The sequence below is a fragment of the Lutjanus erythropterus genome, chromosome 7 (assembly GCF_056507025.1).
Source record: "Lutjanus erythropterus isolate fLutEry1 chromosome 7, fLutEry1.hap2, whole genome shotgun sequence".
Taxonomy (NCBI): Eukaryota; Metazoa; Chordata; class Actinopteri; order Lutjaniformes; family Lutjanidae; genus Lutjanus; species Lutjanus erythropterus.
Genome location: NC_139323.1, coordinates 8,452,107 through 8,470,499, shown reverse-complemented (window position 1 = coordinate 8,470,499; position 18,393 = coordinate 8,452,107). Strand labels below are relative to the sequence as shown.

The following is an 18,393-nucleotide window of genomic DNA, read 5'->3' as shown; positions in this document are numbered from 1 at the left end:
AATGTTTTGTTATTTTTAGTTTTTAGTTTTTGCACTGGTATCGGATCAGTACTCAGTATTGACCAACACACAAAGTTCAAGTATCAGAATTGATATCAGGAAGGAAAAAACTGACACATCTTGACGTTTTTGTTTTTCATGTGAATTCCACCACATTGTCATGTCCAGCTTGCACATTTGACGTAACATTAATTGCCCAAAGAGACCACAAGCAAAGAAAAACATCATATTTGTCTAGATTAATGAAGAACAGTTTATTGTTGAGTTCAGTGACACATTTGAACACCATCATCCTGACATGTAACCTAAACTTCAACAAAATCTCATGACAAAAGGAAAAATTCTTTCAGTGACGTATTTGGTACAGCAGGTAGGTTACTGACATTTCACCATTACATAACTTGAACTTACCGCACAGACCACTTGCACAGTGGTCACCTCAACATTTACCACAGTTTACATCCATTACAAGCCACAGGGGATGACTGGCTTTGTCTAACCAGCTTAGTGAGAGCAAAACAAGTCTATATGTCCACAACCTTGAACATGGGATGGAAAACACAGACAGTCACTGTTGAAATCCTCTGTAAATTACTGTAAGATGCCCCCCTTTTACTTATATTGCTTGCATGACAAAAACCCAGAGTGCTTATTAATAAAAGGCAATACCCTGCACAGAATAATTCATATGTACAGTGCGAAACTGTGTTGAGTTAAAATCACTCGTATGACAGAAATATTACTCTTTGTCCAATTCAAGATCACACTTTGAGCTCAAGACTCAAACTAAAGTAGCATACTGTAAATGACACTTGTAAAAGTACAACCTCTGCTATGGAATAAATAAAGTTGTCACTATTATGAACTAATTCAAAAGCTTGTATCACTAAAACACTATTAAAATAAGTCACTAGTAATGTATGTTTATTATGCTGACATTTAGCAGCACCTTTCAACGGTAACATCACAGCACCAAGTGTACTGTGTTATAACACCTTAATGTATTTGCAGGGATGGACACACAGGTACATTTGACTTCAGTACAGTCTTACAGCCACTGTTACCCTGCCATACCATGCATAGTGCACAGGATCAATGCCCGGTGTTTCCACATAAAAAAAAAACATCATTAGGGCATTGTGACTTGTCGTGATATCTCAATTACTATTAATATAAGATGTCTAACTACTTCACTGTGAACTCACAGCTGCAGAGGTGTTACTATGTGTGATTTTAGGTGACCAGTGAAAATGTTTCAAAGTTATTTAACTATCCATGGTAACTAATTATACTACAAGTCTGTCATTTTATTTCCATTTTGAGTATAGGAAGTGGCCCCTTTTTTGATATGACTCAATGTCCATTTGCAATTTAACAAGCAGATATTGAAAATTTAATTAGGAAAAGCATTACTTATGAAATAACTGCTGAAAAATTAACAATCCATGGAGTCCATTATAAGAATATATAAAATCAAATATTAAATTTGAATCTGTTCCTTATCCTTTTAACGATATGTGATATATATTAAGTGAGATACTCAAATGTTGTCTGAATGTTTTAAGAATGTGAAAAACACTGTTACCTCTATATTTTGTCATTCATTTTTAAGGTACTATTAAGGGAAATGTGATTTTGTTAAAAATTTACTTTTATGTGCTGAATTGCTAACTGAAAAGGGGGGAGGGTTACTGAACTGAAATCCTCCAAATACACAAGTCAATGTTACTAGCTAGCTACAGTAATACATTTGGGTGCCAAAAACACTTAAAAGGAACAGTTAGAGATTCGGGAAAATATTTTTGTGTGTTGTTTTGCCCAGAGTCTAAGATTGATATTGATTTAATTGTTGTGCATTCTGTTCAGAAATATGTCAGGTATGTGCTTAGCCTAGCTTAGCAACAGGAACCAAGGTAAACAGCTAGCTTAGCTCAGAGATATTGAAAAAAAGCACTTTCTGACAAGCCAAAAAATATCTTATTTATACAGGTTATACTGTTTATGAATGGGATGTTCCTAACAATTAATTGATCTGATGATTATAGAAATTTAGACACGCTGGAAACACTCAGGGTGGCAAATTATTTCATATTTGTTTGCTGTGTGGCTAACATTAGCACTGTTAGCACCAGCTGGCTTCTTTACTTGCAGGTTAACGTCCACATTCCTGTACTGATTATGCATTGATATTTTAATGAGCCAGTTTACTCAGACAGAGCTGAAATACAATCTTATTCCCATTTTCTAGATCAAAATACTGCCAAACCATTCTGGTTTTACAACATGTTGTGTTTGTCCCACTTTCACCATCACTGGTTTACAGTGGGAGGGCTAATGTGGGTGGCTGTGTAAGCTCTTGGACAGAACAGTTAACTGCTGTTGTACATTAATAAAATATATTAATAATTAGTTTAACTGGCTAGCATTTCTGCTGCTGACTAGCAAGGGTAGCAACATTTAATCAACTAGGTGGCTAATTTTGCACATCCCTATTATGAACACACATCAGAATTGCAAGAAATCAGACCTTGTGGTTTTACAAATAGTTGTAACTATTTTTCACCTGCAACTGCAGTTTATCAACAGTTTGGTCCCATTTGGTGGCTTGTCCAGATGATGTACTGGTGACTAGCTTGCTGGCTAATAAGATAAGTCTGTATCTTTGCTTTGGGGCTTTTAGGTATATGTTCATGTAACCTGCTAGCCATAGCTAGGCTAGCCATTTCCAAATACTCTGTGCTGGGCTAGTATGGACACCTATTAATGTATATATATATCTGTACAAAATGTAGATGACACTTCACATCAATCTGACTGGGTGACAAAAATGCATTTCCCCATCTCCTTTACAGTAAGAATGGAAAACACAAGAGTCTGTTCACTGGGATGTCATACAGTTATTTTAAATGGCTAAAAACTTGTTTTAAAAAGCCATGAGCATAGCTTTAGCCATTGTAGCTTCCCTTAATGGAGTTACTGAGGCACTACTTCCTTCAAAGAAGCCAGGGCTGAGTGGATGCGGACATGAAGCCTGTTCTCAAAGTCGTAGCCTGTAAAATCCTCCTAAAACATTTTTGATAGACAGATAGATGGATTAGAATTTTTAAAAAAATGTCAGTCACATGTAATGTAATAAATATCTAACACTATCTGGGAAATTAAAATGTATTCTAATTTTGATGATTGGCAAGTAAATATTTTTACCTTTGCTTGAAGTAGCAATGATCTCCCTTTTCCCACTGTCTGTATTGCAATATAAAAAAAGTCTAGGTTATAACTGAGCATCACATCAGCACAATCCAAATATAAATGTCAATCAACACAAGTGTGAATGCTGTGTGCAACAGACTGACCTCCGGTTTTGCAAGGAGTATACATCCAAGCTCATAGACAGCATATGGCTGAACATATGAGTTGATCTGTCGTCCGTACTCATCTCTAGCAGCCAGCTGGAATGCCTGGATCACACATAAAATGGACAGCAGAGTAAGCTGAATAACATTTAAAAGTGTAGATCAACTACAAAGTGATTCAGTGCTCAGTGTAGATTGATACCTGAATAGCATCTCTCATATTTCCATGACATTTGTGAACAGCACCAAGAAGAAGGTGTTTCAGGCCTCTGCACGAAGCCTCATCTAAACTCTGTAACACTGAATACACATAAAGAGGAAAATATCACACAGGGTAAAATGAAATTCTTGGAAATGCGGCCGCAGCCAACTTGATTGTGTTGATATGAATCATCAAGGTTACATTCACCCTGATTCATTATCTGCAGTTTAGATGAGGAGCAGTTTTGAAGCGCTTTCCACAGATACAGCACTTCAATAACACCGAGGATGCATAGCTCTCTGGTGGGGGAGGTCTTTCTCAACCTCTCAGCCTGCAGATACGAATCAAACAGAGAAGGAAAACTTTTGTGACACACTTGAGATGACTTTCGAAAGAAGAAAAATGGCAGAAATCTGTAATGTAATGCACCCTTTTGACAGCAAACTGCTCTATCTGGTTGTTTTTCCTCTTGAACAGCTTCTGCACATCTTTGAAAACTCCACTTGCTCCATCCAGGTCACCTGAAGCACCCTGACACACTGGAAAAACACACAAAAAAGACTATGTAGACTCAAAAATGCACACATGCAAACAGTGTGAGCATTTCTGAGTGTGTGACAGGCTTACCTCCGGTCAAGTAGGCATAGTAGCACTGGGACCAACGCGACTCATTCTTCAACCTTTCAAACGACCTGTATGCATCTTCAAAATTCATCTCGATCATGCTACACCAACCTGATACCAGGACAAGCAGACAGAATCAGATCAGTCCCTCTCTGCGCTGTACACCAAGTGTCAGTATGTCACAACTAACCTGATGAGTAAACACGTACCAATCTCATAGAGACACACATGCTGGATCTCTCTTTGGTCTGATGCAAGCTCTAATGCATCATGGAAACAGGCCAAAGCACTGTTGATATGGCACTGGGGACAGAGAGAGAGCACACACACCGACAGGTAACAGGTAGTCATGTTAGACACACAATACATGCATGTTGAATGAGAGAGTTAGGTAAATACATGGCGGATCAGATGTTGGTGAGTTCATGAACAATCTGACATGCATATTAATAATATGCGCTTGAACAGAGACCGCTATACCAGCCAATGGAAGATTCTACCGTAAAGTAAAAGGTTTGTCTACATTATAGTTGGCATTCAATGTTTTTATCCAGCATTACAAATTTATAGCTTCAATAGACCTGTTACAGTTCAGCTTTTGTATGTTCAGCTGCAGTATGTACCTCTAGCCTCTGGACCCGTCCTTTAAAGAACATGAAGAGAGATGAGTTGGGGTAAACCACTGACTTTCTCTGCAGAATAGCTTTAGCCTCCAGCAGTCCTTCATGTGTATCAGAGCCATCCAGAGCAAAGAAAGGCAGCACTACTGTGTGGTACCACAAGAGGGCCAACCTGAGCAACAACAACAACAGGAGATTCATTCAGTCTGAGGCCATCTGAAATGTTGAATCTGAAGCTCAGTGGCGATCTGTATTAAACTGAATGTTTATTAAAGGTAAATGTGCAGCTCTAAATGTGATGAAGGAGTTCGTCATCAATACCAGTAATGGCCATAGAAGATATATGTCAAAAAGGAGGCCATGCAGCAAAAAAAGAAGGCCATGGATGTGTTGGTTCACATACTAATGCGGGACCTTTAACCTGCCATTAAAAGTTTTACAGTTCGACAGATCAGGGAAAAAATGTTTAAGGTCATCTAGGGTAATGAAGGTTTTTGGTCTGATCTAGCAAACTGTAAGCTAAACTTTTGATGGCAGCTTAAAGGCCACACATTAATATGTGAACCAACATGTCCATGCCCTTTTTAACATTTGAAACACAGACCTAAGAGAAATATATTCTAGATAAACAGAAGATAATACTAGAGATAATGCTCTGCAAGATTTATTGGATTTAAAGATTTTTTTTTCTAGTATACAAATTTATTATGTCTTATTTAGAGCCCAACAAATATACGGGTTGGCTGAAATTATCTACTGATATGGGCTTGATATGCACCTATCACAGTTATGTATATCGGAATCATATGTTTTATGATCTGTGCTGATATGAAGATTTTTTTTTTCTTTTTTTCTTACAGAATATAGATGGGTGATTTAATTTAACACAGTGGGGAATATTTATGAGGACAAGACAAGCTCTCTTGCCGAGAAGCTATGCATCTTGTTTTACAACCTGCCCCTCATTGACTGACAGTATAAAAATAGCCAGATATTGAACAGTACTGGTGTTTATTTAGCAATTTATTCTATTTTTTATTTATCCTTTATTTTCTCAAAGTTAATTTCTTCCTTTTTTCTGGCGTTTGTGCCTTTATTATTATGACAGGACAGCTGTAGAGAGACAGGAAAGGGAAGCAAAAGAGTAAAGGGATGACACTCAGGAAAAGGCTGGAATCAAACCTAATACGGCTGCAGAGGACTGACAGCCTCAGTACACGGGGTGCTGCACTGCTAACTGAGCTACAGCAGAGTTCATTTCAAGAATTGGTTGACAATGTATATGTGAAATTATTGTTCAAAAACAGTTAACTTAAAACATTCTTTAATGAAGTTATTTGTTGAAGAAAGCAGCCAAAAAATTCCAGCTAAAAGAAAATGACTATATCAGCCACCATTTCAGTAATCATGAATTTTTCCTCTCTAAAATTGTACCCATATTGCCCTCAAAAATCCCATAACAGTCTTAAATGTTGTAATAAGTTGCTAGTAAGCACTACTTTATAATGAGACAACAACATATATAGTTCATACTCACATTTCCCACAACCTGGCAATTATTGAGCCTGCAGATAACTTCAAAACACCTTATTAATTTGATACGATAAACTTGTTTAGAAAAGAAAGTTCATATTTACACACCCAGCAGAGATGGAGAAACTTTAGCACACATTTGGAGCCCAGTTTGAGGCCATCTGATCAATATAAGTCAAATTTTAGCTTTTCAGTTCTGTTGTATTTTTGACCAGCTATTTAGTGGCTAAATGCTTCACTATCTTCACAAGCTGGATGCTGATTGTCTGTCTGCTGTTTATTGCTGGGCATGTAGCAGACAGTGGGTTTACAGAGCTTTTTTTTTGCTGAAACTAGTAAAGTTGCAGGTTATGAAAACAAAACAGTGAGACGCTAAAATGTACAGCTGGGGGAACTGCTATCTGTGGATTTGTCACTATGAGCAACATCTTTCACATCACACATAATCATTTGACTTATTGTAAATAGAAAATCCAGCTTTAAAATCTTAAATATAATAACTAGTTGTATAGCTCATTGGACAAATTAATAGGACACATCACCTCAAACCTCCTTCAATGATTTGTCTAGATGGTGTCTCCTAGACATAAATGACCTCAATTTAAGACCAATATAAGACTGACAATTTTCTTATACTTCTTAAATTCGGCTCCTGAGAAATAACCTTTGTCTCGTCTCAGCCTGAGACTAATTTGAGCCCAGTTGAAGATTTTAAAATGTTCTTTTTTGTCTCACTGCACTGATCTTAAATTTGTTTTAAATAATCAGCTCTTGAGCAGTGTTGTTTTCGTCAACGATGACGATAACGAAATGATTTCGTTAACACACCTTTTTTTCATGACTAAAACGAGACGGTGACGAGTTAAAGATAGCTCTTTGATGACGAAAATATGACGACACGTATCTGTTGTTTTCGTTGATGAGACGAGACGAGATGAAAATGTTAGTGGGTTGGCTTTGGGACTATCAACATGCATGGCATTTCCTCCAACTGTAAATGCAATCTGTCTGTCAAATGCTGAAGATATCAGCAATGCACCTGCATCCCGTCCTTGTTTGGTCACGCCCACCACCGGGCCAGTCACACACAGTTCATGGACCATGGGGGCAACGTCAGCACAAGGGCTTGGTGGGCAAAAAAAGAAGTGATGACCCGCGAGATAATTTCATGTGTCTATTATGAATGGCCCGTCGGTAAATAGCACTGCCATCACTCGTACTACAAGTCCCACAATGCACAGCGACAGCTGCCGCGCAACTCGAGGAATAAATCATGTCGCGGTCGCGAAGACGCGAGTTTCTGTCAAACGACAATGTAAACAGGTTTGTCTGTTTAGGCAACTGACTCAGTGCAAAGAAACACAAGTATATGAGGAGGGAGATGAACTGCAGCTCCACCTGAAACCAGGTAAAAGTAAAAAGAGAGAGAGAAAGAGAATATGGACAGATGTGTCGACTTGATATAAAAAACTTTTTATGATCATGAATCATAATATTAATGTACACTTATGTGGTGCGTGATTTTTTTTTTACTCCAAATCTTATTTGTGTACTTTTAAATACTTAATTGCAGCATTGTTGTAAGTCATGATGAAGAGTCCAGACTCTGTCTCTCCTCTTCATCTCCTCAGTGTGTGTCAGTGTGCAGTTTAACCTTTTCCTAAAATACTGCTGGTTCTGTGGTGTTTAATTTTAAATCTGAAGCCTGCAGTTCACCATAGAAGCTACAGTTGACTTTTCTGTTGAAGTTCTCAGTGCGTTTTGGCCTTAATGTTAAATTGAGCAGGTCAATATGTTCATTTGTACCTGATGGGCTGATGGGTTTGTAATATTATTATATGAGCATATATTTTATGTCAAATGCAGTGCCATTGAGGGTTTGCACGATTAAAGTGTGTGATATCTTGTGTCCAGACAAAAAGCAAACATTTTCAAATGTAACCCCCACCTGGACATGTGAACTTAAATATTCTAAGCTGATATATTCTCGTTTTCCTTTGTTATTGTTGAAAAAAAAAAAAAAAAATCTTATTTATTTTATTGAGGAATTAAAAATCATATTTCTGAATAAAACAGTCAGTTTTAGACAGTTTAATGAATGTTAATCCTGTTTGGCCCGCGACTTAGACTGTGTTTTAAATTTTGGCCCCTTCTGTGATTGAGTGTGACACCCCTGTTTTAAAGTCATTATTTTTTTCGACTGAAATTAATGACTAAAACTGGACTAAAACCCTTTTAGTTTTCGTCAACTAAAACTAGACTAAAACTATCAAGGATAGAAATTACTAAAATGTGACTAAAACTAATAAGCATTTCTTTCAAAAGACTAAGACTAAAACTAAATCAAAAATGGCTGCCCTAAACAACACTGCTCTTGAGAAAACAATGAGATCTAAAAGAAAACTCATCTGTTTCAAATGAGATCTTAAATTTGTCTCTGTGGTCAAATTAAACTCTTGTTGCTCCATATGGTTTTATAGGACACACCTATGAGCTCAAAAACAGATCTTCTGCTTTGGGAGTTTTAGGAGAAACAGATGAGACTTGAGTGAGCTCAAAATAAGAATCTCATTTATTTCTCATAAGACAAAGAAAAGACGATTGTGATTTTCTTCTGGGACTCTCTGTAAAAAAAAAAAAGATCCAACCCGATCCTACTCACGTAGCTAGTGGTGCCTTCATGTCCTTGCTCTCACTCGCATACATGAGGGAGGACAGACCCTGGAGACGGTCACCAGGGAAACCCAGCAAGTTGATAATCTTGAGCAGGTGTGGCGGTACCATGGAGATGCACAGGTGGAAGAGGCCGTAGCCAAAGCTGACGGAGCCCTTGAGCCGGTCCAGGGCCTCGGCCGTCACGCCGTTCTCCACTGGCGCGTTGTGGTTGGCGTTGTCCGTCAAGAGGGACTCCTGGTGACCAGAGGACCTCCGCTGACAGGCGTCCTGCAGCTGGCTGATGTCACTGTGGCACTTGTTGTACATTTTCCATGCCTTACGAAGGATCCAGCCTCCTTTGATATAAGCTGGTGGTGGAGACAGAAAACAAGATGAGACCATAATTTCTGCAATAAGGTAATTAATCTAATTGATGTTGGTCTGAAACTATTAATTATTAAGCTAAATACTATACTAATTGTTTTTTCTGCCAAGATAGATAGTGGTGCTCTAGGGATGTCAATGTCAGTCTGTCTGGCAGTCAGTCCACTACTTCGGTCCAAACTGAAGTATCTCAACAACTATTTGACAGATCGCCATGATGAAATTTAGTACAGGACATATGCTCATATTCCCCTCAGGAACAGGTCCTACTCTTTGGCTTGAGGATTAGATTTGATTACCTGAAAGTTCCTGCTTGACGAAGGAGAGAACGGCGAGGTACACCTGACAGTCAGCAACGATGATCTGTCTCTGTAGGCGGTCCACAACCACAACGCCCGACCTCTGGGAGTCCATCTGTAACAGACACACGCGCAGCCAATAAGCCATATATACACACACCCTGCAGCATTCCCCAGAGGGTGCCAGCCAAAGTAACAAGGAGTTTCCTGACTGACCCAGAGCTGCTAGACAGCCCCAACACTCCTCACTCACTCTGTTGATTTCATTTCACAGAAGTACTAATTGAATCAGTGAGTGGGCTTGGCATGCTCTCACTGCTGACTGCATCATTAGGCCTGATGCCGAGGAGATGAACATCATTATCTCAACACTGGCCTGTGCTGGCTGGGACATTAGGACATGTCAGCAACAATGGGATGGCAGTAAAAAATCTAAATGTGTAAATTAGTTTTATAAATATCACCTTTTTTTCAGCCCTGTTCAACTTTGACAGCCACACCATTTTCAGAGCTTAGTCTGTAGCTGTCTCATTGCCATACGACAGCCCACGTAATATAAATTTTTGAGTTGCACACTCACGCTTTTTTTAATCTTGTTTCTGATTGTCTCGATGACTCCGGCGCTGTCGCTCTCACACAGCTTCTCGGTGGTCCTCAGGTCGTCACAGGCCGTCTGCATCTTCTCCTCCTCAAATGTCATCATGGCGTTCTGCAATGCAATGCAGCAAAAGCATATTGTGTGTATTAATCTCAAAAAGCAGTGATGTAAAGCATTTTAGCACTTTTTACCCTAAAGCCATACAAGAACTGAACGCTGACACTGACTGTTACTGACCGTCTTCAGCAGATGTCTGCATTCTTACCGCATCTTAGTATGTGATGTCTATGTGTGTGTGTGTGTGTGTGTATGTGAGAGTGTGTGTGTGTGTGTGTGTGTGTGTGTGTGTGCAGACATCACATACTAAGATGCAGTTGCAGCACACTTATTCTTAACCGCACTACTTGTGTGTAGATACATTGTATGGAGGCACTAAAATTCACCCATTTTACAATATCCAGAAGTGCAACCTCTCAGCTATCTTGTTGTAGTTCATCCATATTTTCTATTTTTCTCTATTTTTAATTTTTATGCTGTTTGATATGTCCGTCCGCAAAGATAGGCTGGCTTCTCCCTTTCTATTCTATTGTTATTCTAATATTAAACAGTCTTGTTTTACAGAGCACATCTATGCTTGAGCTGGCTTATAAACAGAAACATGTTGTAGGCCAAACTGGAGGGAAGGAGTGTTATGTAACAGTCTTAAAAAGGACAAAGGGCTCTTTCTGCATAACAATGAATGGAGGAACTCGGTGACATCTGAACAGCTGTGTGCTTGTGTGTAGAAAAGATGCTACGCAGGTAGCACAATCAGAAATTCTTTGCTCTAATGTTGCTGAAACCTCTTAAGATCATCCCGAACGAGTGAGGAAATAATCACCCTTAAGTGAAGTACTAAAAAGTACAAAATAATATTAAAAATCATGTAATAATATTTGATTGAGTTTTGTGGTCTCACATTTTGATATTTTCTTGTAAAACTGAGGTGCTCGCTCCATTTATGCTGCATTTAATTGCACACGTATGAATGCCCACTGCAATGGTCAGCTGTCGCCACCCCCACCGTCCTCAGGCCATTCTGCATCTGGGTACAGAGGATGACATCATCTTGGGCTCCATGGTGTGTGAGCGTTGTCACGAGGGACAGCGACAGAGAGTGTGTGTTTGTGTGTGTGCATGCCCACTATGTTGTGAAATATCTCCCTGTCTCATCAGTGATGGACGCAGCGTTACAGTAATGTGCTTCTCTGCGAGAGCAGTGCTGGTCTTGGGAAGAGGAGGCATCCATTATGTTAATGGATGGAAAAGCCAGGGAGAGGATGCCAGTGGTGACAATGATGCAAACAAATTGACAGATTGGGTTATTTCAGGTTCTTCTCACTGGGCACTCTCCTTATGAACTGTGACATACGGGCTTGAATATAACTCTGCTGCTACATCAGTTATATTGACTACTGTTTCACTATTTCATAGCACTATCTGATGTTTCTTCTGTCATTTTATTGGATCATTTTGTCATCAGCTGGGAGGAAACTCACCAGGAAACTGACGAAACTGGCCCCAAAGCTCATCAGCGGGCTCTGGGTCCTACAGTGGAAAAGAAAAGACAGAAACAAAGTTGAACATTTTCTTGAAACTGTAAATTAAAGGTGTCACAATTTCAATACTAAATTAAAAAAAAATGGATTGAAATGAGCATTCAGTGTTAATAATCATTCCCTCAGTACTTTTTTCCTTTCACCCTGACAAACTTGCAGGGCCTGGCATGTGTCTGAAGAAAAAAACAACGCTTCTCAGACTACACAATGTACCTTACTGGCCATTATATTTGATACCATACAGGCTCTTTTTAAAAAAGAATTTTAAAATGTATATGAAAGTGGTCAGGGCATAAAACCAGTAATCTGTTGATCTTGACAAATCAAGACTCAATAGTCTAACAATGCCTCAGCTGTTAGTGCAAAAAAAAAAGTATATTTAAATCAAGCCATATTGAATCCAGTTGAAATCTTAAGTGAAACTGAATCTTGTTGTGGCACACCGCGGGCAAGTTTTCCTGCAGGCATAAACAGAGCATGCTCAGGAGCAGGTGCAGCCACAGTCCCCATGTTCAGCTGTCAAGACTGATAACAGGAGTCTCACTACTATCTGTTTGTTTGATGTGGCGTGTCCATGTCACACTATTCACTAAAGGTAAAAGAAGGCAAAATGCCCCTAAAACATACATTCAAAAACCTGATGTGCAGGAAAAACAAGTGTCCACAACAGGCTTAGATACAACAGACAGTGAATAAGAACATATTCCACATTCGGGATATAACACACTAGATGCATGGATGTTTGTCTCCATGATGAAAATATAATCTCCTGTCCTGATGAATACATTAGTACTTTGATATCTGCTTGTAAAAAAGCACTCACAAGAAGCTTTCTGTTACTTCCTGAACCCCTCACAGCAGAATAGTGATAGACATAGTAAATTACGTTTATGTTATGAATTATTTTTTTTCTCTCCGTCTTAAGAAAAATGTTCATGCGTAAATTAAATTCTGGACCAAATGGATCAAATATGTAAAGCCTTTACAGCTATATTTTTGCAGAAGTACTGAATGAATTACTTTGTAATGTAGTTTAACTCTTGCAAACTTGATTCATTCATCACTCTTTTTTTTCAATTTCCTTTCCAATCTCCCCTCTGACATACTCTTCATTGCGCAGTGTACAAAGTTCTTTTCAAAGTTTCATTTTGAAAAACTGCCCTTGTTCTGATATATGCTTTGCAACAGAAACTACACTCCTAAAACAAAGATTAAAATAAAGAATTACAGTAAAAAAGAAAAAAGAAAGAAAGAAATGTAATCGGTTTGAAACATTAAATCAGAGATGGTCTACAATTTTAATACTGATAATTGTAAGCATTTAAAGCAAGCAAAACAGTACTTTGTTTAAATGACACTGTTACACGTGGAATAATGTTTTCCCTGTGTGTATAGTAGTAGTACATGCTGTACTTGGTGCTTTGACTTTGATGTCCTGGTCACTTGCAACATTATTCTCATAGCTGATATTAAAGGCTTAGACATGTACCTGACTGTGACACATTATTATGGTGATGAATGATGAAATAATTACCTGTATCTCCTGAACAGCTCGTCGCTTTCTTTGAATCCGTTGTTGAGCAGCATGTTGATACCTTGCAGGGCCATCTCAGCATCATCTATGTGCTCTGCCTTCTCCTCTACCTGCTGCTGCTGCTGGGACTGCTCGGGACCCGCCATTGTTTATACCACAGCTCAGCGGCTGTTGGATTATTAGACCGAGAACTAAATATGAACCTGTTTCTTCTCCGAAACAAACCCGCATTGGTTTATTTCCGCTGATGGAGGAGAGGGACTCAAAGTGAGACGCGCCTCTGGTCGGCTCAATAAAAGAAGAAGAAGGAGAAGGAGAAGCAGTGCAGCAGCTTCCGCAGGCTCCAGACGGCTGTCTGTGCACCTCAGGGAGAACAGGCCACTGATGCCCAGACGGGCTCAATCACTCTGCACCCCAGCGATCACACCTATCATTGTACCCGCCGACAGCAGACGTCTGTGCGCTCAGTCACCAGCAGACACGCCGATATTCGTCTCGAAATCAGCCATCCGTCAGTTTTCTCCCTCGGTGCCGTGGAGCAGCAGCAGCAGCAGCATCCGATCATTACATAACGAGGACCCAGGCTGCTGTGCTGCTCTGCCAGTCCCACGTAATGCACTCGTCAAACGGCCTGGCGTCATAACGCACAGCGCATCGCCGGGAGGACGGAGGGAAGAGGCCCGCTGAGGCGAAGCTGCATCCTGTCAGCCTCCATCCCTCAGAGCCCAGCCCTCTCCTCCAGCCGCCAGCCAATAGACGCACAGTCCGAGCAGGCTGCAGTCAGGCTGATCCCAGGCAGGTGAGGAGAGCTGAGACACAGCGGCAGCTTCTGATGGTCAACAGGGTAAAAATGTACTCCAGTACAGTTACTAATTACCTATTAAAAATGTAATCCAAGTATCACACTGTTAAAGTAATGTAACTTGATTATTTTCAGCTATTTTTGGATTACCTCCATACAAACCATGGTTTAATTGTTAAATTACAGTTTTTTGGGCTGCAACTAACTATTATTTTCATAATCGATTAACTGGTCAATTATTTCTCAATTAATAAATTAGCTGTTTGGTCCATAAAGTGTCAGAAAATCGTGAAAAATGCTGATCAAAGTCCAAGATGACATCAGTTTCAGTTCAGACAATATAGAAACCAGAAAAAATATTCACATTTAAGAAGCTGAAATCATATATTTTTTATATATTTGTTTATTTTTATGTTAAAAAGACTCAAAATGATCTACAATTAAGGGATTTTCTAACAAAACATAAGGAGTTGAATAAAGTTTTGGAGCCCACTCCAGTTGAGGAGTTTTTGATAAAAGTACAAACAGGAAATGGGGGTATGAAAGTGGTAGGTTATTTTTATCATATATTTTCAAGCAAGACTCTTAATAATACATTACAGACAATAAGAGGGTGGGAAACTGAATTAGGTACACACATAACACAGGATGAATGGGAAGAAGTATGTTCTGGTGCTCACTTAGTAACCAGTTCAAACACTTGGAGGGAATTCAGATGGAAGGTGGTGATGAGGTTCTTTCAGACACCAGAAATTGTGGCAAAAATGGCAAACTGTTCAAAGAAATGTTGAAGAAATTGTGGTACCCACATATTTTGGACATGCACAAAGTTAAGTACATTTTGGAAAGAGATTTTTGATGCACTTAAGATATTTCATCAAAATCTCACAGAAGATGCAAGAACTGCACTTTTGGGTCTAACCCCAGAGGTCACTGAGGGAAGAGCAAAAAAAAAAAAAAACCTCTTACAAATATTGACAATAGCAACAATTAAATGTATCACAATCAAGTGGTTAAAACCTGACCCTCCAACATATAATATGTGGATTGAGAAGGTATGTGAAATTTACCAGATGGAACAGATAACGTTCTCCTTGAGACTTCAAAAAGCAGGACTCATACTACAAGTCCCACAATGCAGCTTGGTAAAGTTGGAAAGATATTCACAGATTCGGACTTCCGGCATCAATAACTCATTAGTGATACGTTGTCAAAACATAAACGAGGCCTCTTTCCCATCGTTGTAAGGTAGACAATGTGCTACAAGCCCAGTTTTGTCAAAAGTAGCTATCTTTCAAGCTGCAGAAATAATATTTGTGTCTATGAGCAGCCGGCTGTGAGACGAGTGGATAGGGACCGTCTGCAAATTGCAAAACCGCTACAGCAGCGAAGAGAAACACTACACAGATAGTCAATAACTTCACTCTTAGACAATGTAGTGTCACCAAAATCACTGCAGCCATCAACTGGATGCTGCTTATCATACTACAACTCTTGGTTTGATATTAAAAGCAGTTTTTCAGAATTTTAAGAAATTTTATTAATCATAAAATTTAATAACTTCTCTTTTATGCACTGTAGTGCCACCAAAATCACTGCAGCCATCAACTGGATGCTGCTGATCATACTACAACTCTTGGTTTGATATTAAAAGCAGTTTTTCAGAATTTTAAGAAATTTTATTAATAATAAAATGTAATAACTTCTCTTTTATGCACTGTAGTGCCACCAAAATCACTGCAGCTATCAACTGGATGCTGCTGATCATACTACAACACTTGGTTTGATATTTTTTTAAAAAATCATAATTTTATGGATTTTTTTATTAATAATAAAATTTAATAACTTCTCTTTTATGTACTGTAGTGCCACCAAAATCACTGCAGCCATCAACTGGATGCTGCTGATCATACTACAACTCTTGGTTTGATATTAAAAACATTTTTTCATAATTTTAAGAATTTTTATTAATAATAAAATGTAATAACTTCTCTTTTATGCACTGTAGTGTCACCAAAATCACTGCAGCCATCAACTGGATGCTCCTGATCATACTACAACTCTTGGTTTGATATTTTTTTTAAAAAATCATAATTTATGGAATTTTTATTAATCATAAAATTTAATAACTTCTCTTTTATGCACTGTAGTGTCACCAAAATCACTGCAGCCATCAACTGGATGCTGCTGATCATACTACAACACTTGGTTTGATATTTAAAAAAAAAATCATAATTTTATGGATTTTTTATTAATAATAAAATTTAATAACTTCTCTTTTAAGTACTGTAGTGTCACCATAATCACTGCAGCCATCAACTGGATGCTGCTGATCATACTACAACTCTTGGTTTGATATTAAAAGCAGTTTTTCATAATTTTAAGAATTTTTATTAATAATAAAATTTAATAACTTCTCTTTTATGCACTGTAGTGTCACCATAATCACTGCAGCCATCAACTGGATGCTGCTGATCATACTACAACTCTTGGTTTGATATTAAAAACATTTTTCATAATTTTAAGAATTTTTATTAATAATAAAATTTAATAACTTCTCTTTTATGTACTGTAGTGTCACCAAAATCACTGCAGCCATCAACTGGATGCTCCTGATCATACTACAACTCTTGGTTTGATATTTTTAAAAAAAAATCATAATTTTATGGAATTTTTATTAATAATAAAATTTAATAACTTCTCTTTTATATACTGTAGTGTCACCAAAATCACTGCAGCCATCAACTGGATGCTGCTGATCATACTACAACTCTTGGTTTGATATTTTTTTTTAAAAAATCATAATTTTATAGAATTTTTATTAATAATAAAATTTAATAACTTCTCTTTTATGTACTGTAGTGTCACCAAAATCACTGCAGCCATCAACTGGATGCTGCTGATCATACTACAACTCTTGGTTTGATATTAAAAGCATTTTTTCAGAATTTTAAGAAATTTTATTAATAATAAAATTTAATAACTTCTTTTTTATGCACTGTAGTGCCACCAAAATCACTGCAGCCATCAACTGGATGCTCCTGATCATACTACAACTCTTGGTTTGATATTAAAAGCAGTTTTTCATAATTTTAAGAATTTTTATTAATAATAAAATTTAATAACTTCTCTTTTATGCACTGTAGTGTCACCATAATCACTGCAGCCATCAACTGGATGCTGCTGATCATACTACAACTCTTGGTTTGATATTAAAAGCAGTTTTTCATAATTTTAAGAATTTTTATTAATAATAAAATTTAATAACTTCTCTTTTATGCACTGTAGTGTCACCATAATCACTGCAGCCATCAACTGGATGCTGCTGATCATACTACAACTCTTGGTTTGATATTAAAAACATTTTTCATAATTTTAAGAATTTTTATTAATAATAAAATTTAATAACTTCTCTTTTATGTACTGTAGTGTCACCAAAATCACTGCAGCCATCAACTGGATGCTCCTGATCATACTACAACTCTTGGTTTGATATTTTTAAAAAAAAATCATAATTTTATGGAATTTTTATTAATAATAAAATTTAATAACTTCTCTTTTATATACTGTAGTGCCACCAAAATCACTGCAGCCATCAACTGGCCCCTGCTTATCATACTACAACTCTTGGTTTGATATTAAAAACATTTTTCATAATTTTAAGAATTTTTATTAATAATAAAATTTAATAACTTCTCTTTTATGCACTGTAGTGTCACCAAAATCACTGCAGCCATCAACTGGATGCTGCTGATCATACTACAACTCTTGGTTTGATATTTTTTTTAAAAAAATCATAATTTTATAGAATTTTTATTAATAATAAAATTTAATAACTTCTCTTTTATGTACTGTAGTGTCACCAAAATCACTGCAGCCATCAACTGGATGCTGCTGATCATACTACAACTCTTGGTTTGATATTAAAAGCATTTTTTCAGAATTTTAAGAAATTTTATTAATAATAAAATTTAATAACTTCTTTTTTATGCACTGTAGTGCCACCAAAATCACTGCAGCCATCAACTGGATGCTCCTGATCATACTACAACTCTTGGTTTGATATTAAAAGCAGTTTTTCATAATTTTAAGAATTTTTATTAATAATAAAATTTAATAACTTCTCTTTTATGCACTGTAGTGTCACCATAATCACTGCAGCCATCAACTGGATGCTGCTGATCATACTAC

General features: G+C 37.6%; 1 protein-coding gene across 1 annotated transcript; it reads right to left on the bottom strand.

Moving 5' to 3' along the window:
- Positions 1–229: 229 nt before the first annotated feature.
- Positions 230–14,176, bottom strand: LOC146323536 (tetratricopeptide repeat protein 39C). The gene is made up of 14 exons (XM_084722530.1): positions 13,401–14,176; positions 11,807–11,855; positions 10,251–10,379; positions 9,671–9,785; positions 8,995–9,355; positions 4,803–4,971; positions 4,389–4,482; positions 4,183–4,290; positions 3,985–4,094; positions 3,763–3,886; positions 3,556–3,653; positions 3,354–3,458; positions 3,205–3,243; positions 230–3,063 (listed from the first exon to the last, which is right to left on the bottom strand). Exons 1-14 carry the CDS (start codon positions 13,544–13,546, stop codon positions 2,974–2,976), a joined length of 1,737 nt encoding a protein of 578 aa, XP_084578656.1. The 5' UTR covers positions 13,547–14,176; the 3' UTR covers positions 230–2,973.
- Positions 14,177–18,393: the final 4,217 nt, after the last annotated feature.